The sequence below is a fragment of the Westerdykella ornata genome (assembly GCF_010094085.1).
Source record: "Westerdykella ornata strain CBS 379.55 unplaced genomic scaffold EI97scaffold_5, whole genome shotgun sequence".
NCBI lineage: Eukaryota > Fungi > Ascomycota > Dothideomycetes > Pleosporales > Sporormiaceae > Westerdykella > Westerdykella ornata.
The window spans coordinates 1,037,686-1,058,950 of NW_022986855.1; the positions used below are offsets into that span (position 1 = coordinate 1,037,686).

The 21,265-nt window shown below is 54.9% G+C and overlaps 11 protein-coding genes across 11 annotated transcripts; 7 read left to right on the forward strand and 4 right to left on the reverse strand.

Annotated features, from left to right (window-relative positions):
- The first annotated feature begins 29 nt into the window (after positions 1-29).
- EI97DRAFT_499921 (uncharacterized protein) lies at positions 30-2,463 on the forward strand. Its single transcript, XM_033802632.1, has 2 exons — positions 30-1,272; positions 1,336-2,463. Exons 1-2 carry the CDS (start codon positions 137-139, stop codon positions 2,180-2,182), a joined length of 1,983 nt encoding a protein of 660 aa, XP_033656045.1. The 5' UTR covers positions 30-136; the 3' UTR covers positions 2,183-2,463.
- EI97DRAFT_492950 (uncharacterized protein) lies at positions 2,365-5,068 on the reverse strand. Its single transcript, XM_033802345.1, has 4 exons — positions 4,889-5,068; positions 4,247-4,809; positions 2,903-4,197; positions 2,365-2,854 (listed from the first exon to the last, which is right to left on the reverse strand). Exons 2-4 carry the CDS (start codon positions 4,746-4,748, stop codon positions 2,807-2,809), a joined length of 1,845 nt encoding a protein of 614 aa, XP_033656046.1. The 5' UTR covers positions 4,749-4,809; positions 4,889-5,068; the 3' UTR covers positions 2,365-2,806.
- On the reverse strand, positions 4,855-5,693 carry EI97DRAFT_256770 (uncharacterized protein). Its single transcript, XM_033794186.1, has one exon. It carries the CDS (start codon positions 5,457-5,459, stop codon positions 4,962-4,964), a length of 498 nt encoding a protein of 165 aa, XP_033656047.1. The 5' UTR covers positions 5,460-5,693; the 3' UTR covers positions 4,855-4,961.
- On the reverse strand, positions 5,694-7,311 carry EI97DRAFT_256763 (uncharacterized protein). The gene has a single exon (XM_033794185.1). The coding sequence runs from the start codon at positions 7,264-7,266 to the stop codon at positions 5,929-5,931; it is 1,338 nt and encodes a 445-aa protein (XP_033656048.1). The 5' UTR covers positions 7,267-7,311; the 3' UTR covers positions 5,694-5,928.
- A 127-nt stretch (positions 7,312-7,438) lies between these two features.
- On the forward strand, positions 7,439-8,725 carry EI97DRAFT_499924 (uncharacterized protein; the record flags this gene model as incomplete). The annotated part of the gene is made up of 2 exons (XM_033802633.1): positions 7,439-8,518; positions 8,641-8,725. The coding sequence occupies exons 1-2, from the start codon at positions 7,479-7,481 to the stop codon at positions 8,723-8,725; spliced, it is 1,125 nt and encodes a 374-aa protein (XP_033656049.1). The 5' UTR covers positions 7,439-7,478.
- Positions 8,726-9,167: 442 nt separating this feature from the next.
- EI97DRAFT_372976 (aconitase) lies at positions 9,168-11,822 on the reverse strand (the record flags this gene model as incomplete). The annotated part of the gene is made up of 5 exons (XM_033795381.1): positions 9,168-9,431; positions 9,483-10,279; positions 10,322-10,347; positions 10,409-10,931; positions 11,090-11,822. The coding sequence occupies 5 exons, from the start codon at positions 11,820-11,822 to the stop codon at positions 9,168-9,170; spliced, it is 2,343 nt and encodes a 780-aa protein (XP_033656050.1).
- Positions 11,823-12,399: 577 nt separating this feature from the next.
- On the forward strand, positions 12,400-13,026 carry EI97DRAFT_394984 (uncharacterized protein; the record flags this gene model as incomplete). The annotated part of the gene is made up of 2 exons (XM_033796315.1): positions 12,400-12,869; positions 12,927-13,026. Coding segments are annotated over exons 1-2 (333 nt in total), but the record flags the coding sequence as incomplete, so codon positions are not given.
- A 499-nt stretch (positions 13,027-13,525) lies between these two features.
- On the forward strand, positions 13,526-14,462 carry EI97DRAFT_431737 (Mog1p/PsbP-like protein). Its single transcript, XM_033798007.1, has 3 exons — positions 13,526-13,662; positions 13,734-13,934; positions 14,121-14,462. The coding sequence occupies exons 1-3, from the start codon at positions 13,571-13,573 to the stop codon at positions 14,395-14,397; spliced, it is 570 nt and encodes a 189-aa protein (XP_033656052.1). The 5' UTR covers positions 13,526-13,570; the 3' UTR covers positions 14,398-14,462.
- Positions 14,463-14,645: 183 nt separating this feature from the next.
- Positions 14,646-17,645, forward strand: EI97DRAFT_465796 (uncharacterized protein). Its single transcript, XM_033801493.1, has 2 exons — positions 14,646-16,180; positions 16,232-17,645. The coding sequence occupies exons 1-2, from the start codon at positions 14,724-14,726 to the stop codon at positions 17,484-17,486; spliced, it is 2,712 nt and encodes a 903-aa protein (XP_033656053.1). The 5' UTR covers positions 14,646-14,723; the 3' UTR covers positions 17,487-17,645.
- Positions 17,646-18,114: 469 nt separating this feature from the next.
- On the forward strand, positions 18,115-19,240 carry EI97DRAFT_431740 (uncharacterized protein). Its single transcript, XM_033798008.1, has one exon. The coding sequence runs from the start codon at positions 18,263-18,265 to the stop codon at positions 19,043-19,045; it is 783 nt and encodes a 260-aa protein (XP_033656054.1). The 5' UTR covers positions 18,115-18,262; the 3' UTR covers positions 19,046-19,240.
- Positions 19,241-19,877: 637 nt separating this feature from the next.
- On the forward strand, positions 19,878-21,254 carry EI97DRAFT_256900 (thioredoxin reductase). The gene is made up of 3 exons (XM_033794187.1): positions 19,878-20,076; positions 20,130-20,965; positions 21,027-21,254. The coding sequence occupies exons 1-2, from the start codon at positions 19,957-19,959 to the stop codon at positions 20,757-20,759; spliced, it is 750 nt and encodes a 249-aa protein (XP_033656055.1). The 5' UTR covers positions 19,878-19,956; the 3' UTR covers positions 20,760-20,965; positions 21,027-21,254.
- Positions 21,255-21,265: the final 11 nt, after the last annotated feature.

A 21,265-nucleotide genomic window follows, 5' to 3' on the forward strand; every position in this document is an offset into this window, starting at 1 on the left:
TCGACGCGGGCAGCTGCAGACTGAACCTAGGAAAGGAGGCTTATATAAGAAGAAGTTAGGTCCTCAAGTTCAGTTTTGAAATAAAACTTCCACCGATCCGACCCATTCCCATGCGGAGTTGAGTCTGCACGCTGAGATGCCGATACCCTCATTTGCCCCATTCCCAGACGCCAAAGTCCGAGACAGCATTCCTCCACAGGAATGGAGTGTCTATCTCGAATCATGGACCACCGTCGCCGGATTCTACCTCCGATTGAACGATGACGACTTCGCTTCTACTATAGCAGACACGAGTGATAGCAATCTGACCGATTTCCTAGTCTCGTTTTTCCACGAGCTTCCCACGGATCCTAGACTACCCTCAGTGGCGGCACCTTTACGCAAGAAGTGCTTCCTTATTCTCCATAGGATATGGTCCGGTCAGATAATACCGTATAACCTTTTACAATGGACCTTCGTCTCGGACGTTTGCCAGTCATTTCCAAAGAGCGAGCGGTTACGCAGCCTCCTTGCACGGATATGGAAGAGCTCCGGAACAGTGATAGAAAAAAGTCTGCAAGGACCAAAGTCGATTCTGATTGAACAGTTAGACTCCAAGTCTCCGGGAGGTTCCGAGGACTTGCTCAACAGACTTGCACCTCTGTTAAAGCTCGTCCCTGAGGCTGGCGTATTCATAATTACTGGCGCGGACCTCCTGGACTCTCTCGTTTCTGCGCACGCCAAAGTGTCGTCTGAGCTTCAAAAGAAGCTCGTTATGACTGCTTACCTAGGCCTTGTATCGATCCTGGAGCAAGAGAGGCCGAACTATTCCCTTTTATCGGACCACTTGTACAGTCTCAAAGACAGTGCTGGGTCCGATCCCTCCCGGAAAACTTTCCTGGCGGACCTTGTTACAAACACTCCTCTGCTGACCAAGATAAGAGACAAAGCGACATCGCCCGAAGCTTCAAGAGTGAAGAATATTGCTACATCCCTGGCCGAGTACCGACAGTCCAGTATAACGCGACCGAAAAAGCTCGTCCGCCGGAAGGTCGATAAAGGTAAAGGAAAAGCTAAAGAAGAGGACCGATATGGACACGATGCTTTCGGCGACGTACACGTTCACCGTATGAGTTTGATCACTCAGATTCAGGATCTTTTCCCGGATTTGGGCTCCGGTTTCGTGGTGAAGCTCTTGGATGAGTACGACGACAACGTAGAAGTGGTCGTTGCACATCTCCTAGAAGACTCCTTGCCACCGCATCTAACTAATGTGGATCGGAGCGAGCAGCTGTAAGTGTCTTTCCCTACTTAAACGCCTTTTGCCGAAAAAATACATATTGACTCCTTCTCCAGACCAACCCCCCCATCCTCCAAACCCCACTTCACACCCCGTTCCACACCTCCTCCACCGGAAGCTCTCCCCATCCGCCGCAACGTCTTCGACAACGACGAGTTCGACCGCCTTGCCGTCTCGACCTCTCAGCTCCACATTGGCCGCAAAGACGCCTCCCTCACAGCCGACAGCCTCCTTGCGGACCGCAGCTCCGCCTCGGCCCAAACCAAGGCGTCCATCTTATCGGCACTGGCGCTCTTCGACTCGGACGATGACGAACGAGACGATACCTACGACGTCGAGGACGTCGGTGGTTTGGTAGATACGTCGGCCCCGGATGCGGATGATGCGATGGGCACTGATAAGAACGATGAGGCGCTATTCAGGGCGTACTCGGCTTCTCCCGAGGTGTTTGAAAGGGATGCGGAGACCAGGCGGGGCAAGGCGAGGATGGCGCTGAGGAGTGAAACGGGGATGACGGATGAGGGGATTGAGGGGTGGGGAATCATGGTTAAGCGGGATCCGAAGAGGTTAAGGAGATTGCAAGCGAGGTTCTCGACGTTCCAGGGGCAGCAGAGAGAGTTGGCGTCTACGGCCTATAGGGAAGGGCAGCTGGAGGACGGTGAGGATAGCGGCGGTGGGCAGGGACAGAGAGGTGGGAGGGGAGGCAGGGGAGGTGGGGTTTCTGGAAGAGGCAGAGGACGAGGTGGGAGGGGAAGGGGCGGTGGTAACGTTGCTGGTCCATCGGATGATAAGGGCACGCAGGTGTCGAGGCAGAGGAAAGAGGCGAACAAGGGAAGTAGGGCGAATCATAATCGCCGGGATCAGCGAGCGAAGAAGATGGCTAGAGGCGGATTCCCGGGCTGATTGCTTTCTGGAGCCAGGTAGTGGCAAGCCGCTCAATCTGTCAACATGATCACAATCACCCATCACCTCTATGTGCTCGATTATGCAATGGCGTCCCGTTCATCGAGGAAATATGGTACATGTGCTTCCCATCGTAACGCATGCCGGGTGGAAGCACACCAACCAGTATTTCTAAGGTGCACACTTCATCAATTCTCATTACTCTCTCCGCTAGCTACCTGCTCCCCACCCAAATCCCTCCCTCGCCATGCCAAAACGAACCTTCAGCGCGCAGAAACAGCATGGGAAAAAGAAGAAACGTCAAATTCCAGCAGCATATATCATAAAACCATATATGTATATGCATTACTCACTCTTAAAACCCCACACTTTCCATGCAAATAGAAAATCCCAAAAAAAGGAGCTGTTAAACCCATACGCTACATGAAAAAGCACTCGCTCTTGCTCGCTACTAAATGATACTGCTTGCTTGCTCGCTCAATCATTATGCTGGATAGACGTTTTCGAGAGCTGTACCATCGACATGATATGACCTGATACCATGTCATAGTTGCTGCGGCCGGACAAAGCAGTTGTATCGTCGTGTTATTTCCGGCAAGGCGTCTGGACCTCCATACCGGAGGTTTACCGAAGCTTGCCGCTTTCTTTGGCCTCCTTGACCTGTTCAAAGACCTGCAACCAATTAGCAAAACGTCAATCAAACAAGTCTACTCCACATACCTTCAGCATCTTCCTGCGTGCACCAAGAGCATTGACACCCCGCTTCTCCAGGCCCTCGTCATCCAGCTCAATCAGCTCTTGCCACTTCAGATCTTTCAGGTTATCGGTGTATTTGTGCAGGCGGAGACTCCTAAGCCAGCTTGGGATGTCTTGCAGTAGAGTGGGGTCGGTCGGGTCCTCCGGAGGCTTGGAGCTTCCGCGACGGCCACGGGGAGAGCGCCCACGGTTGATTTCGGAATGATCGGATATGTAGCCAGGGTGGCCGTCAAGGCCAATGCCGAACTGGGCGAGGTTGAGGCCGGCTAGACCATTGTTGACCAGAGGGGAGGAACCATAGTCAGCAGCCAAGAATCCGTTGTTCTGAGGCGACGCAAAGTTCAATGCACCCATAGCTCCGGCCTGCATGGCGAGACCAGGGGAATTCGGGCGGGAGCGTCGTCCATGAATGGCCGCCAGCTGTTGGGACTGAAGAGCAGCGGCCTGCTGAGGCGTCAACACCTGGCCAAGCTCATTCGTCATGAGGAAGTTGGCATTGGGAATTCCGGGAGCGAGGAGACCAGGGGACAGCGGAGCATTTCCAGCTCCCTGGCCCTCTGTGGAGCGAGCACGACGGTACTTGCGGGCGTCATCCAGGGTGATCCGGTTGTTGACTGTGGACAAGGCAGCCAACTTCATAGCCGTGGCATTTGCAACCATGTCCGCTTGGGAGGCAGCCGCCTGAGTGTTGAAGTTGGATACCATAGGGGTGCTCAACTGCGATGCCCAGCTTCCTCCGGGAGCATACGAAGGCGACAGCAACGGCATGCTGCCAAGATTCTGCGAGGGCGCGTTCAGGGTCGTGCTCTGGACATTTCCAGTCTCGTCGTTGGAAAGCGGGAGTCGGGGTGAGCGAAGCCCTGCAGATGGTGGAGGCTGGGAGAACTGGCCCATGGGCTGGGGCTGGCCGGACGACTTGGGCCGTTGTTGGCCTTCACCCCACGGCGACGCAGGGGGCTGGTTGTCCTTCCGGTTGCTCTCCTCAGGGGCAGAAATGGTGGGAGCGGCGAGGGACGAGCGATCTCCAACCGTGCTATTACGGTTCGAGGCGGGAGCAACGCCAACGATGTCGGTGAACTCGGCCTTTTGCTTTGCAATGGCGGCAGCGGCATCGGGGAACATGCGGTGGATGGTCGAGGTATCGAGACCAGAGTTGCGCTTCGCGCCAGGCGATGGCGGAGGGCGGCCAAGGGCAATGGAGTTGCGATCTCCAGTGCTGAGCTTGCTCATGGCGTCGCTCAACTTCTGGGTCATAGGATCTGAGCATGTTAGGCGTGGACGACTCGGAGCATGGATAGTCTCACTGACCCTTCTCTCCAAAGTTGGCGGGAGACAAGACTCCCGACATGGGCAGATTCTTGGACATCTGCTGCAGGACCTGGATGAAGAAGCGAATCTGCACCTGGGTCGTCTGCTGGAGCAGAGCATAGAGGGCGGCCGTTCTCTCGGCCTCGCTGAGCACGCGGAACCACTGCTCGATGGCGCTCAACTCGTCCTTGAAGTCCTGGTCGAGCGTGGCGGTGGCCATTTCCTCGAGCGTGGTTTCGTATTGGTCAATGTCAGCAAGCCATTGCTGGGCTGCCCGCTCCATCTCATCGGGATTGCCGGAATTCGTGTTGTTTCGTCCAAAATACACCTCCGAGGCCGGACGGATGCCACGGTTGGCCAGGGGAGACGAGAAGCCTCCCATATCAGCCGAGGCGCGAAGATGGTGGCCGCCGCCGATGGTGTTGCGCGTGTTGGGTGGGCGAAGGGAGCTGGAGCCCTCGGGAGTGCTGTTGCGGTTGGCAGCAATGTGGTTGGAAGACATGGCCACGGATTATTCTACGTCTCAAAGTGTACGGGTCGAGTTTCGGAGGGGGTTGATTATGCTGAAGCGTGGTTAGCGCCATAATCTCAACAGTCATGCGATGATGTCCTGGAGAGAGGAGCAGAAAGGCGGGTACGTACGGAAGTAAGAGGACTGGGTAGTTGACTTGGTGGCAGGCAGCGCTATCGAGATCTCCTGCAGTTCCTGCTGGCCTCAAAGGAGCTCGACTGGCGATAGGGAATCGTCTGCGTGCGTCCGGACACGCAGCACACGACCGACGGAAGTAGTGGCTGGCGAAGGAATAAGAAGAGGGCGGTAAACCAAGTACAACGAACAGAAAAGCAGATAGGGTGGAAGAGGTGGAGGGGGAGGGGGAAATAGCGAAGGTGGTGGTCGACAGTGGAGGCGACGAGCAGAGAGAGATTGGTGTGAGTGAGAGGGACCTGGACGGTGGTGAGGGCACGGAGCACAGCCGAAGCCCTTGCTCTGCTCCAGCCAGTGGGAGGCGAGACTGCGCCTGGCCTCCTTCAGCTGGCGCCTCCGCTGTTTCGAGACAGCCACGCGGGAATTCAGAATCTGATGCTTATTATAATATGTAGGGACTCTCTCCCTCCAACAGTTGAGCAGAGCCCGCCGTGCTGACCGACGCCGTGTTGACGCTGCTCCCTTCACCGCAAGGGGAAGCACAGATGCTGACGCTGATGAAGACATCAAGTCCTCGACTCCACCTGAAAAGAGGGACTGCTTCCGAAGCCGTAGGTATTGGAGCGCATTGAATTATTACCGGCAAAAGACATTCCTACCAGGCGTGTGTTTGAAAGCGTACTTTTTATAGAGCTCTCGCCTCATATCGACATTGTGATGGACCCTTCATCGAGTTGGGTCGGCTCCGCTTATCCAACATCACCAGGTTCAAGTATTTGGACTTGTGCAAGGATATCCCTTTTTCATGTCTCTGTAGACATTGTGGATCTGAAAAGAATCCCGACTACTGCGAATCGACATTTGTACTCCATTGCTATCTCTCGGGTTGCCTTCCCCTACTCTCCAATCTCGGTCTCTGAATTTGATAGCCCCAGTACCAGGTGCTGAGAACTGAAGGGCCAACATCCTAACAGACCAAAGCTCACATACCTGTCCATCCACATCCCTCTCCTACTCCCCATAGACTCTCCAAGTCCTACCTCACCTGCCCAATCACCGCCCCAACCATAACCGCAGCCTCCCTTTCCCACCCCCCAACCGGAACCCCCTTCCCTTTGCCCCCAGGAACCTGTGACCCCCGATTCACACACTCGCGAATCGCCTCCCTGACCCTCTCCTTGTTCGACCTCATCGTCCTCGCCGACACGCCCCCCCTCTGCATAATCTCCTGCACCTTGCGCGACAGTGCCGACGCGAGGGAGCGCCAGAAGTACGATGCGAGCGACGACGTGTCGAGCGCGTTGAGTAAAGGTTGGAGGAAATTCGATGAGGTTGGTTTCGCTGATTTAGGCGAAGAAGAGAGGAAGGGATGTGCCGGCGGCTTGACGGATTCGAGCAGCGTCTCCAGAGCGACTATGTTCTGACATCTGGCCGACACCTCCAGCAACGTCCTATCCAGCGACGGTAACGTAGCTAGCGACCGTGCCAGTGACGCCAACGACGACTTCAGCGCCGTCTGTAGATAGTCTTCCAGCGCATCCAGCAGCAGTGTCGGTCGGAACGCCTCAAGCGTCGTGATGCCCTTGGTAGGCGACAGCAAATACAGCGTCAACAGGGCCGACGTCGTCCTCGCCCTCGTCTCCTCTGTCTGGGCGAACGTCGAAGCCGCCGACGGCCCACCGGACGCGAGCAGCGAGGACATGGAAAACTCCCGAACCACCTGCTGCGCGCGCGATGCAATACTCCTCTCCACGGGATTCACAAGCTCGCTCCGCAATGTATTCACCACATTGATCTTGTCCAGGCCCTCTCCCTCTTGTCCCGGCCCTGAAGCAGCGAATATCTGCCGGAGAGCCAACAGCGTATCCGCAGACCGAACCATGGCCCTATGATCCTCCTTCTTCGCACCGCCCACACCCCCAATCTCCGACACGCGCACTTCGAGCTGCCGACCCAGCATCAGACATCTTGCCACGGCCCTGCCAAGCTTGACGGTCTGCACGAGCCGTTCTGCAGTCAGCCGGACCTGTTCGGCAGTCTCATAGCGCTCAATGACCTCCTTTTCCAGAGTCCTGTACGACTCGGTCAAGCTGGCCACTTGGGATTCCACCTGCTGGAGGATACGCGCGCTGGACTCGGTCTGCGCGCTTGTGTGCTGGAGGAGGGGGAGTGCGGATTTGGTGGTAAGGGTATCGATGTGCGTGTCTATTTCCTGGACGTCGAAGAGGACGCGGGAGAGCGGGGTGGAGAGGTCGAGTGGTGTGTCGGAGGGGTTGTTTGTTGCGAGGACGAGCGTGTTTGCGAACGAGGTTGCGGAGAAGGCCGGGTCGAGGAAGGCCTCGTAGTCGATGTATGAGGGCTCCTCTTCGGCCATTGCCGACTAAATGCTTCGGTAGAGTGGTGTAGTGAACCGTAAAAGCTGATGTCGGTGTGAAATCTATGGTTCCTGACGAGCTAGAAGCCGTCCCAAAACAGCCTAGCTCCCTTTTCAACCGCGGGGAACTCAACCTCCGCCGAAGCTCCCAACTCCGCAACACCAAAAACAATATCTAACACCACCAGCAGCTCTCCACCCGCCTCCCCAAAATGCCGCCCTCCATCCCCGCCCCCTCTATCCGCGTCCCCATCGAATCCCTCTCCCAACCCTCCTTCTCCCAATTCGGCACCGTAATCCAAAACCCCGCCCACACCGCTCCCTCCCGTCAACCACCCCCCCAAGAGACCCCAAAACCCGAATCCGCAAACCAAGGCACCGCCCTGAAATTCCTCGACGTCACCCTCCCCACCAACCTGTACCACCTCGCGCCAAGCCGCAGGCCCGCCCGACCCGTCGTCAACATGTTCGTGTGCGCCCCGCGCGACCTGCGCCCGCACGAGCCCAGCTCCAGCATGCCGAGTAGCTGGGGCGACATTGACCTGGATGACGACGACGAAGAAGAAGAGGAAGAAGGAGGGGGAGCAAGCGGTCTAGCAGGCCTACGGGGCGGAAGTAAACGCCGGGATCTCTTCGACGTGCACATCCTCGAGCGCCACCCGTACACCACGCAGACCTTCATTCCCATGGGCCTAGGCGTGAACGAGAAACATACCCAGTACCTCGTCATTGTCGCGCCCACCCTGCCGGCCTCGCAATCCCACTCACACGACAGGAAAGACCTGCGTCCACCACCTTACCCACTCCCCTCACGGCCGAAGAAAAGGAATTCGTTGAAAGATATCTTCGCACGCGCCCGCCCCTCACCCTACACAAACTCCACTTCCCCACCCTCCACAACAACGACCCCTCACGCCTCATCCTCACTAGCACCCTTGCACCCAAGCCAACGCCCCAAAGGCCCCGGACTCCCCGACCTGCGCAACATCCGCGCCTTCATAGCCAACGGCACACAAGCCGTGACATACGGGCCTGGGACCTGGCATGCGCCCATGGTGGTCATTGGGGATCGGCCGATCGACTTCGTCGTGGTGCAGTTTGCCAATGGGGTTGGCGGGGAGGATTGTCAGGAGGTGGTGTTGAAGAAGGGGGAAGGGAAGGAGGAAGGGGTTGTGGTTTGTGTGGATAGGGACTGGGGTGGGAGGGTGGTAGTGAAGGCGGGGCCCGGAGCGCGCAGGGTGAGGGCGAAGCTGTAGGTGAGGTTGCAGAGTGCGGTCGTGTTGAGGATGAATGGGTAAGAGTAGAAACGGGAAGCCTGTTGACGCTCTTGTTATGTTGATGTATTGTCTAATTATACTCGAATTCTCTGTGTAGAATCCAAAGCCTCGTGCCAAGTGCCCAAACATTGCCTTCGAGGCCGTTAGCAAATATGAACGACGATTCCGGAACTACCACTTGAACAAGGCCTATAACACAGTATAATTGGACTCGCCTACTTATTACCTGGTCCACAGCTTTCTTTTTCCTCCAATCCACTTCTCGATGCAGGCAGCATCCACACGCAAAACACAGAAATATTATAGGCAAAAACATAAATGATACATTTGCATGCTAAACACCACCCCGTCCCACAAATACAAGGCCTAACTCAATCTACATGAGCCAGGATGATGACATAGCCATAACTTTGGAACAAAAACAACGGAAATTCCTGTGCTCCAGCAATCTTCCACAATCCTCATCCGCTCGCCAAACCGTCCCAAACTTTTCTTTCCTGCGCATCCTATCCTCTGTTTCCAGGTACTGCAACATTGGTACTCTATACGAGCAACACAATTCATCCCCTATGCATACATCCCCACGACCGATGCTGCTTTCAAATGCTCGCATTTACACGGAATCTAAGCCTTGGCATTCTTGGCCATGGTGTTGAGAGCAGAACCGTTCTTGAACCACTCAATCTGGCCCTCGTTGAAGGTGTGCGAGAGCTTGACTTCGAAGGGCTTGCTGCCATTGGCGGGGTGGACGACAAGGGTCATGGGCTTGTCGACAGCGAGCTCGGTGCACAGGAGGTCGACCCTGTCGTTGGGACCGATCTTGTCATAGTCGGCAGGGTCAGAGAAGGTGAGAGGAAGCATACCCTGCTTCTTCAGGTTGGTCTCGTGCTATTGGTCTGTTAGCATTTCTTCAATTAAAAGTCGATGTGGGATACATACGATACGGGCGAACGAGCGGGTGATGATGGCAAGACCACCAAGATGCCGGGGCTCGAGAGCGGCGTGCTCACGGGAGCTTCCCTCGCCGTAGTTCCAGTCACCGATGACAACCCACTTGATTCCGTTCTTCTTGTAGTCACGCGCAACAGCCGGGACAGCGTCATACTGGCCAGTCAGGACGTTCTTGACCTTGTTGGCCTCACCGTTCTCGGCGTTGATGGCACCAATCAACATGTTGTTGGAGATGTTGTCAAGATGTCCACGGTACTTCAACCAAGGGCCGGCCATCGAGATGTGATCGGTGGTGGTCTTGCCCTGGCACTTGATGAGGATGGGCAGGTCCTTGGCGTCCTTGCCATCCCAGGGCTGGAAGGGTTGGAGGATCTGGAGACGGTCCGAGGTGGGGGAGACGGCAACGGAAACCGAGGCGCGGTCCTCAGGAGGAGCCTGGTAGGTGTCACGTCCGGGGTCATAGCCGCGGGCAGGAAGAGCCTCGCCAGTGGGCTCCTTGAGCTTGAACTCCTTGCCATCCTTGCCCTTGAGGGTGTCGGTCAAGGGGTTGAAGTTGAGGGTACCGGCAATGCTCATGGCTACGACCATGTCCGGGGAAGTGACAAAGCAGTGAGTAGCGGGGTTAGCATCGTTACGGCCGGTGAAGTTACGGTTGTAAGAAGTCACAATGGTGTTAGGCTCGCCCTTCTTGACGTCCCTGCGGTCCCACTGGCCAATGCACGGGCCACAGGCGTTCGCCAAGACCATACCACCAAACTCCTCGAAAGTCTTCAACTGACCATCCCCTGCAAAATCGTTAGCTATTGATCAGGACGTTGGGAAAAAACCACTTGCTTTGGACTGTAGCCCTGATCTGTTCACTTTTAAGGAAAAATGGTCAGTATTGATCATCCAAGAGTATGCGGAAGACTCACGATCCTGGCGTAACGACGAACTGGGACTTGGACTTGAGGCCATGAGCCATGGCATCCTCAGCGATGGATGCAGCACGGGTCATATCCTCATAGGACGAGTTGGTGCAGGAGCCGATGAGACCGACCTTGACCTCCTCCGGCCAGCCATTGGCCTTGGCGGCCTCCTTGAACTTGCTGATGGGAGTGGCCAGATCGGGAGTGAAGGGACCGTTGATGTGGGGCTCGAGCGTGCTGAGGTCAATCTCAATGAGCTGGTCGTACTCGGCACCCTCGTCCTCACGGAGCTCAGCGGCGTACTCGCGGGCGAAGTCGCCAATGCGCTGGCGGTTGGTGGCCTTGAGGTAGTCGTACATGCGGTCATTGAAGGGGAAGAGCGAGGTGGTAGCGCCAATTTCAGCACCCATGTTGCAGATGGTGCCCATACCAGTGCAGGAGAGGGAGTCGGTACCGGGGCCGTGGTATTCAACGATGGCACCAGTTCCACCCTTGACGGTGAGGATACCGGCAACCTTGAGAATGACATCTGTAAGGCCATGTTAGTCATTGCCGTGTCCTCGCATTTTAAGAGTTGAAGTTATCGCAAGTCCAATGGTTTGGACTTCTCTCGCGAGATGTAGTTCAAGGTTGCAGGACGTGCACGGCTCGCGCTCTGCGAAAACTGGGAGATTCTCCGATACGTACCCTTAGGAGCAGTCCAGCCAGACATCTTGCCTGTCAGCCTGACACCAATGACCTTGGGGGCCTTCAATTCCCAGGGAAGGCCGGCCATGACGTCAACAGCATCAGCACCGCCGACACCAATGGCAGCCATACCGAGACCACCAGCGTTGGGAGTGTGCGAATCAGTACCAATCAGAAGACCACCAGGGAAAGCATAGTTCTCCAGGACGATCTGATGAATGATACCGGAGCCGGGACGCCAGAAGCCAATGTTGTACTTTGCGCAAGAGGTCGACAGGAAGTCGTAGACCTCCTTGTTGATCTCGTTGGCGCGGGCCAAATCCTTCTCGCCGCCGACCTGTGCCTCGATGAGATGGTCGCAGTGCACAGTAGTCGGGGTGGCCACAGAGGGCATGCCAGCGGACATGAACTGGAGAATGGCCATCTGGGCGGTGGCATCCTGGCAGGCAACGCGGTCCGGCCGCAGCTTCAGATAGCTCTTGCCGCGCTCAATCTCCTGGTTGTGGGGATCATCCAAGTGCGAGTAGAGGATCTTCTCGGCGTAGGTGAGGGGGCGGTTGAGGCGCTGGCGCACAATGTTGAGGTTCTCGTTCATCTTCTTGTAGTTGATGAAGTTGCCCTTCTCCCAATTGGTCATCTCGACCTTCTTGGAGAGGGGCGCATCGCTGACGGTAGCGAGATGCCTCCGGGTGATGGCCTGGCCGATGCGGCCCAGCCTCGCGAGATTGTGCATGGTGGGCGACGATGGGCAGAGTGGAGTGGATGAGGTCGAGGGATTTGGGAGCAGGAAGATGAAAAGAAGAAGAGGTCAGAAGCTACCGATAACTACTGACAAAAGGCCGACGCTGATTGGCTGGCAAGCGGGCCACACGACGCTGGTACCTCGGTGTCAGAACAAGAGTGCACGGTAACTTTGATTCCCGTTGGTCCGCAATTCACCGTGCAGGAGGAGAAAAAGCCGCAATTGAGCAGAAATTGAGGTCGTGGAGGAGAAGGTATATACAAGAGCCTGCTGCTCTGGCCGGCGGAGGTATTGGGGGGGACGATGCGCCTTTTGTTGTTGCGCGCGGGTAGCGATGGCGTCACAGCACAGGCTCTGGTTGGCCTCTGGGAGGGAGGAGGCCGTTGGAGCAACGGGCAGCTCGTTCACGAGACGGGCGGAACCCCCGCGACGCCAAGCAAGATAATGGAGACAGTGATTCGCACAATCCTATGAGATAACCTTGAAAACGGCGACCCGCGCGAAGGCTGACAGGCGATTGCGTTGTTGAGTCAACTACAAGAGGGTAGTCAATTTCTGTGAAATGTTGCATTCACCCTCTCAACCCTGCCAAGCCCAGACCCTCGGCCTCTGAGAAAATTCTGCGAACCTGCAGACTCGTTGCAACCTGCAACCCGTCACATCTCCGCCGCACGTCCCGCCGTCTAGCCGAAACTCTCCATACAGCTTCACTGTTCAGCCTTCAGCTGCTGCAAGCTGGGCCTGCATTACCGAAACACCTCATCCGCGGCCGACTATCCCCATCCTTCGCCTTGAGTCGATCACCATGCCTGCTATCCGAGGAGAAAAGTCAAAGAAGAAGACGAGGAGGTACACCCGCGATCTCGACCAGATCCATGCCGACTTGCGCTCCGAGAGGCATCTGGCCCAGTATACCGAGACAAAGGCTGCTGAAGATTTGCCTGCCTTGGGCCAGTTCTACTGCATAGAGTGTGCAAAATGGTTCGAGAGCGACTTCAACTTTGCAGCACATAAGAAGGGGAAGGTTCATAAGCGGAGGTCGGTGCCACATCCAAAACCATGATAAAAAGCACGCGGATACTGACTAGGCTGCAGATTGAGGCAGTTGCGTGAAGAACCATATTCCCAGAAAGAGGCCGAGCTCGCAGCCGGTCTTACTACCGACAACGGGAAACGCACAACGCAGATGGAGGTAGACGCAGAAGGCCATGGAGCTGCAAGCTGAGAAATGAGAATGTGAAGGATACCCCTTGAAAGAAGAAGAAGCGCTTCCACAGAGCGCAACATTCAAGACGACACCCATGTTAGGCAGCTCCGCACTGCGCGGCCTGGTGGAACGCTGCTGCCTTCACATAAGCATGCCTGGTATCGGACTGCCTACATGAATCCGACCAAAAACACTCGAGGAAAATACCTTGGAGGCGAGGCAAGGTGGAGAGTTTGATACCCCAGCAAGTGTAGAAGCTTGTCTGAAAAATTCAAAGCATACGTGAAAGTCCAGATGAAACAAATCTGGCAATTCAACCTGTCAACACTTTTCCTTCCTGCTGTGTTATGATGTGTGGCATTTAGTAGGCATCCATTTATATTGTTGCCTTGCCTGCCTGATCGCTACCCACTGCAACTTTCGCAGGAAATCGATGTTGTGAAAACCATCCATAGATATAAGAACAACAGAAAAAAGCCTCCAGCATCAAGCCCTCCAGCCCCACCACAACATCACTCAATCTACAAAGAGAATGCCCCACTCCACAGCAACAACCTTCAAGTCCACGCCCCTCTACGGCGGTGCCATAGCCGTCGACCTACCATCCCACTTCGGTGATGCCAGGTGCGTCCCCTCTAATCCCCATGTAACCGCCTTCAGCCCTATGTACGAAAACTAACACGATGACGCACCAGCACCATCCGCCAAGTCCCAGACCACCAGGAAGTCTTCGTCGACGCAGATGGGTATTCCAGCGTCGTCTTCGATATCTTAGAGCATGTGGAACAGCCTACAGATGCCGCGGCGCTGGAGTATCATTTGCGGGACTTGGTGGCGGGGACGGGAGATTCGACGAGGGTGGTTGAGCAGGGTGTGAAAGGGTTGGAGAAGATGAGGTATGTTTTTCATTTCGATTTGTTGTCTTATTTCTTATTTCAGCTGTGTATTCACTTCTATTAATTCCCTTGGCTCTTTTATTGAGCTCGGTTTACTTTCATATTGGAGCTTCTCAGACGTCACGTGTATCCTTCATCCGGGCAGTTCTGTCTCTCCTTCTGCGCCTAAGCTAACGACACCTCCAGCAACACCTCCGTCCAAACCATAACCTTCGTCCAGACCCCGACTCAGCGATCCGGTCGTAAGGAGCCTGATTTCGTCGCCGTGCACCTGATCCTGCTCCGCATCAAGCAGCACACCACCGACATAGTCATCACGGTCAACGTACCACACTACCCGGGCGAGTACGAACAGGCAGCGAACCAGGAAGAGAAGACCGAGTTGATGAAGGAAGGGGATCGAGTAGCGCAGAGGATCCTGGAGAGTTTTGAGATCAAGGATTGGGGGTTGTTTGACGGTTAGGGAGTGCAAGGATGGATCGGAGAAAAAGGTGAAGTCCCCGCCATGTTAGCAGTCCGAAGTAGCATATAATGTTGAAAAATAATTATTTATGTCTTTGTTCGTCCTCAAGATTAACTGAAAATACATTTTAAGTGATGGATCTATTGTAACTGCACGTGACTGCACGCCCAGGCGCCGTTGCCCCTCCAACCAATCAATCAACAAACATCCTTTGTACTCGCCCAACACAACCTCACCTCCATACATGCCTTCCAATCCTTTGGTCTTGGAACCCAAAACCTCTATCTCATTTCATTCATAAATAGCAAAGTTGACCGTCGCCCACTATGGCGCGTCTCCGCAAACCCGCCGTGGCAGAGAACCCCACGCCCTTCCCTGTCCTGCCAGTGCCGACATCTACAACTACAACCACACCTACAGCCTCAAACCCCACCACACCGCGCACAGTGCGTCACATTCGACGCAGCCCGAGTAAGCTGAGCACAGCGACACCTGCAGAAACCGTGGGGACGCCGCGACGCGGATTGCGCACCTCCAAGGCCAAAGATGTTAGCTACTATGAAGATTCTGACTCCTCGTTTTCGGACAACGAGAACCCATCTGCCTCATTCCTGGTTCCAAAGGTTAAAACTATACCTGTCCGGCACACTACACCTAGGAGACGGAAAGTGCTGGGTGAGGTCCAGGGGAACAGTCGGTCCTTGGGCTTCGAGACAGAGAGCGATGAAGATGTTCATATCGTCAGTGGGAAGCGGAAGGAGAAGTTGATAGGACGGCAACCGGGGCTGGGATGGCTGCATTCAAGGAATTTGGTTAGGAGTATGGTTAAGAAGGAGTTGGCGAGGGAGATTGCGATGGAGGAGGCTTCGATGCTGGAGGAGGTGGATGATGATGCGCCCGAGGTGGTTACGGAGCTGTCACGGCCGAGCCGGCAGGAGACGCCGCGCGCTGTGAAATCACAAGCACAGAAACGCGCAATAGAAGCCGAGGAGCTGAGGACGAACGATATCATGTTGCTCGAGGTGAGGGAAAGGGAACCTACGCTGTCCGAGGCTCCGACTTATGGCCCTGCAAAATCTTCGCATCTCAGGCACGAGATGAATGAACATCAGCCACCGGTAGAGTCTGGTGTCGGAAACAGGCAAAATGATGAGTGTTCAGACCACGGCACGGACCCAGTTGCATCAAGTAACTTCGGGGAACAGGATGAGCAAGTGGAAGGGGAGGAGGTGGAGGATTCAGTCGTCAATCCAAGACTGATTCCAAATAGACAAGCACGGGCACGTCCACACATCCATATTAGCGACAGCGAGGAAGAAGAAGACCCAGTTGTCAATCCAAGGTTCAATCGGAATCGGCAAACACCGGCACGTCGACGTAACCAGCTCAGTGACAGTGAGGAAGAGTCGCAGTATGAAGGAGAAGAGGTCATCCACTCCGCAGACGATGATGAAGAGGAAGAAATTGTTCGCGTTGAGAGTCGGCAAGAGAGCTTGCGTTCGCGAAGCCCAGAACGAGCCCGCGTCAATGAGCCTTCCCAAGAAGAGGAACCTGACCAAGAAGAGGAACCTGACCAAGAGGGTGTCCCTGATCTCAAGCCCGCAAGACCTGCACACCGTAAAGGGCGGAGCACGGTGTCGAACTGGGCTCAAGATGTAATCGACCTGACCAGTTCTCCTGAACCTCCGCCTTCGTTTGTGTGTGCCAAGCAATCTGCACATTCAAGGACTATGTCCCGCCCCACGACTTCATCATCTGAAGATGCTGCCGCAAGTTCAAACTGGTGGGTTACATTTCCGATTCAACATACCGCATCCATGCTAACCACCCTCAGCTCCCCCACCCTTCCACGGCAACGCTCCCCTCGAAAAACACCACCAAGCCCTAGCAAACTCGTCTCTCCCTCAAAGAAAAAGAACCGCATTCCTCAAGCCCCCGACCTCCGCCCCAGTCTCGACGCCTTCTGGTGTCCCCAGGTGGTAAATACGTGGAACGAGACGCACTCACCGGTGAAGACACTCGTTTCCCCTCGCAAACAAAAGCTGCTGAGACAGCTCAATGATGAAGACTCATCTTCAGACAGCGACGCTTCATTCCTGCTTCAGCCCTCCTCTCCAACCAAGAAGAAAGCATCTGTCAACACCACTTCGACATCCCCCTTCAAGAAAGATTTTGCCTCGCCCACAATCGCTGAGGTCCGCGCCCGCCGCAAAGCCTTTACCACCCAGAAACACGAACTGGCCCAATCCTTCCTCTCCGAACTCGACACCAGCATTACAGGTGGACGCATTGGCGCCCTGTCCGCTCCAACAGGCGGCATCCAGCTCATCTGGTCCAAAACCCTCAAAACCACAGCCGGAAGAGCAAATTGGCGACGCGAGAAACTGCGCCTTCGCACCGGGCCCCTACCGACCGATATCCGCGTCGAGTTCCGCCACAACTGCAGCATCGAGCTCGCGGAGAAAGTCATCGACGACGAGGAACGCCTCATCAACGTGCTAGCGCACGAATACTGCCACCTCGCTACGTTCATGATCAGTGAGGTGCGGGATCAGCCTCACGGGAAGGATTTCAAAGCCTGGGCAGCCAAGGTGACTCAGGCGTTTAGGCACAGGGGTGTAGAGGTCACGACGAAGCATTCGTACCAAATTGAGTACAAGTATGTTTGGCAGTGTAGGGTATGCGGGTATGAGTTTAAGCGACATAGCAAGAGCGTGGATCCGGAGAGGCATAGTTGCGGAAGGTGTAAGGGGGAATTGGTGCAGGTGAAGCCGGCGCCGAGGGGTGGGAAGGGGGCCGCGGGTCGGGGAAAGGCTGGGGAGAAGGGCGCGGAGGGGAAGTCGGAGTATCAGGTCTTTGTGAAGAAGCATTATCGCAATGTGAAGAGGAGGTTGGAGGAGGAAGGGAAGGAGACGAAGTTGGGGAATGTGATGGCCGTTGTGGCGGAGGAGTATAGGAAGTGGAAGGAGGAGAGGGTGGCGGGTGGTGCTGGTGATGACGAGGGTGAGGGGGAGAAGGAAGCGGAGAAGGGTGTTGTGCAGGTGGAGGAGCTGTTTGAGGGGTTGAAGATTCAGGATGAGGACGTTTGAGATGCGTTCTGCTGATTGTTCTTCTGGAGGCGTACAGGTTCGCTTGCTTGTTCAATGGGTTGGACAGGACTTTTCTTTCTTTGGTCCTTGGGGGTTGGCATCGGTGGTGTTTGGCAAGGAATGATTTCTTGTACTTGTGTTTCAACAATTCGAACATGGAATGCTGATCCTTGGTCTGAGGTGATGAAGCGATGACTATGTTCTTCCGACCAAGTGAAGCTGACAATTTCGGTGATACTAAACATGCACGGCTTAAAGCACAGAGACAGGTGCCGAGGAAGTAATTGCTTGATCAGTCGGAATAGCCACTGCTATTACTTCGGCCGCTAACAGTGGCGAGCTTTATTTGATGGAAGTAGACCTGCTTGAAGGCGTGACTCTATCAAGCTCCACTCCTGCGCACAATCACAAGTACCGTATTAGCTCACGCGCCGTATAAGCCTCTGATCCAAGGGCATGCCTGGCGACTCGAGACAGTCTTGGAGGGACCAAGTGGGGGGTGGAGAAGGGGGGGAACCTGGACGGTGAATGCATTTGACGCACTAGCCCGATTAGGCATAAACCCTTTCACTCAGTACAACATTTAGTCACCGCTTGCTCGCGCCTCCACTTCACTCCTACACTGCCAACCTGCTTCTCGACTGAATACCGCAAATCCAACCCCAACTCTTGACCGTCACAGAAGTCAAGCGGTTTACCGTCCTCAAACTCTTAGCTTCTGAACCAACTAAACAAACCACAATCAATAGTCGGAGCGCCTTCTGTGGAAAAAAGGAATGGCACTGCAAATCCTCTCCGACCTCCACCTGGAAGCCCCCAAAGCGTACGACATCTTCGAAATCGCCCCAAAGGCGCCCTACCTCGCCCTCCTCGGAGACGTCGGCAACATCGCAAAGGACAAGGACGACTGCCTCGCCTTCCTGACCCAGCAACTCAAGCAATTCCGCGCCGTGCTCTTCGTCCCGGGTAACCACGAAGCCTACCACTCCACCTGGCCCGAGACGCTCTCGATCCTGCGCGCGTTCGAGGAGCAGGTGCGCAACGATGCGTCACTGGGCGAATTCGTACTTCTGGACCGCACGGCGTACAAACTCCCCGGTACGACCATCACGGTCCTAGGCTGCAGCCTCTTCTCGGCCATCCCCAAGGAGAACGAGGAAGCGGTTAGTTTCGGCATGAACGACTTCTTCCATATCGAGGGCTGGGATGTCAAGATGCACCACGAGAGCCACGTGCGCGATCTCGCCTGGCTGAATGAGCAAGTCGGGAAGATCGAGGAGCAGAACGACGACACCAAGATTGTCATCCTGACTCACTGGAGCCCTACGCGAGATGCCCGGTCGGTGGACCCGAGACACGGCGCTAGTCCCATCAGCAGCGGCTTCTCCACGGATCTGTCTGGCGAGGTGTGCTTTAAGAGTGAGAAGGTCAAGGTGTGGGCGTTTGGCCATACGCACTTCAATTGCGACTTCACGGTCGACAGGGAGTGTGGGGTGCCGTTGAGGCTACTGGCGAATCAGAGGGGGTACTACTTTTCGCAGGCCAAGGGGGTGGATTAGGAGAAGGTAGTAGAATTGTAATGGAATAAGGAATTCTCACGGTTGTGGTGAGAAGGGATAGGCGAAATAACCGTGTACACTACTTTTAGAGGGTTTTGCGTGGAAGTAGCTAAGAGGTGGCGGCTAGAACGAACCGTCAGGATGATAGAATCTGACATTGCGGAAAGGCTTGGTTGGAGGATTTCAGCCTTGGGGACTGGGAATACATATATTGGGCTACGTAATAGCCTATCGATGCTGGAATGAAGCCCGTATCCTCCAGTGATCTTGCACGCATTCCAAACCTCCAAAGCCGAGCGGTGATGTTCCACCACCTCTCACCTACCACCGTGCTAACGATTGGTCCGAGTTGCTAAGAAGTAGGCGCCTTAATTCTGGGGTAGACTGAGGAGTTGCCTCCACCACCTTTCCGATTCACGGCCGTTTTTGACGACATCCGGAATGAAGTTCTCGACGAGGTTCTTCTGATCGTCGCTAAGGTTCACGAACGACATGACGAGCATAATGCCTCTTTTCACATCCGACCGAACACCGTCATACACTTCCTCTGTACTGCTATTTCCCACGTCCAATCAAAAAGCTAGCAGGTGCAGCGATATAGCAGGTCTTGCAATCCGCTTTGTAGCGCCTATATCTACGTATAGTAAATTCTGAAAGAAGTCTGCATTTGTAGCATTATTAGGTTTTAGCTGATTGACTTGGCCCGGGTAGATGATTCCGTGTATACGGTTATTACAGGAAGGTGTTCAGTCGGACATGGAGGGCCGCAGTGCGCAGTGTTGCGGTGAGAGTAGACGTCCAATTGGCTCGATGGGGCTTAGCGCGGTCGCTCCAGCTACATAAGGTTGAGGACCTACCTTAAATGTGACATATACAACATCAGAAACAACTTCCACCGAGATCGCCAAGCGATGAGTCTCAAGACAACAATAGTTGCGTCCTTCGCGGAATCTCTCAATGCGGCAGACATTCCCTGCGTTCTTTGGGGTCACTGTCTGCTCAATGTCCATGGCGTGCCGTCCATCGTCGGTGTTAGTACTGTTCGAGCGTGGCAAGCCTCAGATTCGGTCTAACTTATAAAAAGTCAATCGATTTTGTCATCCCGGATGGATGTTTGCAGACTGCGGTGAACGCTCTTTCTTCTAACGAGAGATTAACGCAATGCGAACGCGGAGAACTCTGTCCCATAAGTTCACCAGAGGGCTTCACCCCTCCACCAGCTTTTCACATGCACCTGGACGCGTCAGACCTCGCTGTGGGGCTTTATCTTCAATCCGAGATGATCTGGTTTTTGCCCTCGCTAGACACCGCTTTGTCAAGCCCGCAGCAAGATGAGCTTCCCGCCTACTTCGTACTCGCCTCGGATGAGACTGTTCTTCCACCGTACCGTCTTGGAATGGGATCAGGTGCGCTCCCGCAAGGCGGCCATCTAGTCCTCGTTCCTACCTCCGTCGTCTTGCTGGAAGCCTATCTGCGTCTTTGGGCGCGCGATTGGCGCAAACGTCAGGGTGGCATGGGGATCGCTATGATTGCTTATATGCAGGAGTATGTCGAGAAGGAAGGATTCTTGGATGGCGATCAACTGCCAGAACCTCTCAGGACGTTTTACAGAGAACTCAAAGAGGGTGAGAAGCCAGTCCGTCAGTGGTCCGAGGAGTTGAGCATGGCTCTTGGGGTATCCGATGAAGGAGATGAAGAAGAGGATTGCGCCTAAGGAGGGGCCGGCATGATTCTCTTGCACGGATTGGGCGTTTCGGTGTTCTGGCAGGTATGAAAGGGGAACTGGCTTTCGGTGCAGGATTGGGCGTCGCGACAATGGATGTACGTGTATAACCTTGGAGGTGGCTGGGGTCAATACGACGTTCCTATTCAAGATTGATGGACACAATGGCATGTCTCGAGAGGAGATCGTTGAGGCCGGCGGAACTGTTTGCATGAACAGTTCGTCAGAACTGCGATCCTGAAATGGAGGTACATACAGGACAGCGGTAATGATCCGTATATCAGATGGCAGGCCCTCCAACACAGCAACTGCAAATGTCGTAGAACCTATCATCTCCGTCCCGCTGTCTTTCATATTTCGTCGCCTGGGTGACATTAAAAGTGTTGACCAAAAAGCAAAGTCGTTCACAACGTCGGAATAGCCCAAATTACACTACCGGTAACCCCGCGCTAAACTCAAATTGGACGCCGCCTGCGACCTCGTGAACTGCCCTCACC

Excerpts from the sequence above, each read along its gene's own strand:
- EI97DRAFT_499921 (XM_033802632.1), top strand. The coding sequence starts at position 137 with ATGCCGATACCCTCATTTGCCCCATTCCCAGACGCCAAAGTCCGAGAC. Across the intron at positions 1,273-1,335 it reads GTGGATCGGAGCGAGCAGCT|ACCAACCCCCCCATCCTCCA; the intron begins GTAAGTGTCTTT and ends CTCCTTCTCCAG.
- EI97DRAFT_492950 (XM_033802345.1), bottom strand. The coding sequence starts at position 4,748 with ATGTCTTCCAACCACATTGCTGCCAACCGCAACAGCACTCCCGAGGGC. Across the intron at positions 4,198-4,246 it reads CGCCAACTTTGGAGAGAAGG|ATCCTATGACCCAGAAGTTG; the intron begins GTCAGTGAGACT and ends TAACATGCTCAG. Across the intron at positions 2,855-2,902 it reads CACGCAGGAAGATGCTGAAG|GTCTTTGAACAGGTCAAGGA; the intron begins GTATGTGGAGTA and ends AATTGGTTGCAG.
- EI97DRAFT_256770 (XM_033794186.1), bottom strand. The coding sequence starts at position 5,459 with ATGTCTTCATCAGCGTCAGCATCTGTGCTTCCCCTTGCGGTGAAGGGA.
- EI97DRAFT_256763 (XM_033794185.1), bottom strand. The coding sequence starts at position 7,266 with ATGGCCGAAGAGGAGCCCTCATACATCGACTACGAGGCCTTCCTCGAC.
- EI97DRAFT_431737 (XM_033798007.1), top strand. The coding sequence starts at position 13,571 with ATGCCCCACTCCACAGCAACAACCTTCAAGTCCACGCCCCTCTACGGC. Across the intron at positions 13,663-13,733 it reads TCCCACTTCGGTGATGCCAG|CACCATCCGCCAAGTCCCAG; the intron begins GTGCGTCCCCTC and ends ATGACGCACCAG. Across the intron at positions 13,935-14,120 it reads AAAGGGTTGGAGAAGATGAG|CAACACCTCCGTCCAAACCA; the intron begins GTATGTTTTTCA and ends CGACACCTCCAG.
- EI97DRAFT_465796 (XM_033801493.1), top strand. The coding sequence starts at position 14,724 with ATGGCGCGTCTCCGCAAACCCGCCGTGGCAGAGAACCCCACGCCCTTC. Across the intron at positions 16,181-16,231 it reads GCTGCCGCAAGTTCAAACTG|CTCCCCCACCCTTCCACGGC; the intron begins GTGGGTTACATT and ends AACCACCCTCAG.
- EI97DRAFT_431740 (XM_033798008.1), top strand. The coding sequence starts at position 18,263 with ATGGCACTGCAAATCCTCTCCGACCTCCACCTGGAAGCCCCCAAAGCG.
- EI97DRAFT_256900 (XM_033794187.1), top strand. The coding sequence starts at position 19,957 with ATGAGTCTCAAGACAACAATAGTTGCGTCCTTCGCGGAATCTCTCAAT. Across the intron at positions 20,077-20,129 it reads GCGTGCCGTCCATCGTCGGT|TCAATCGATTTTGTCATCCC; the intron begins GTTAGTACTGTT and ends ACTTATAAAAAG.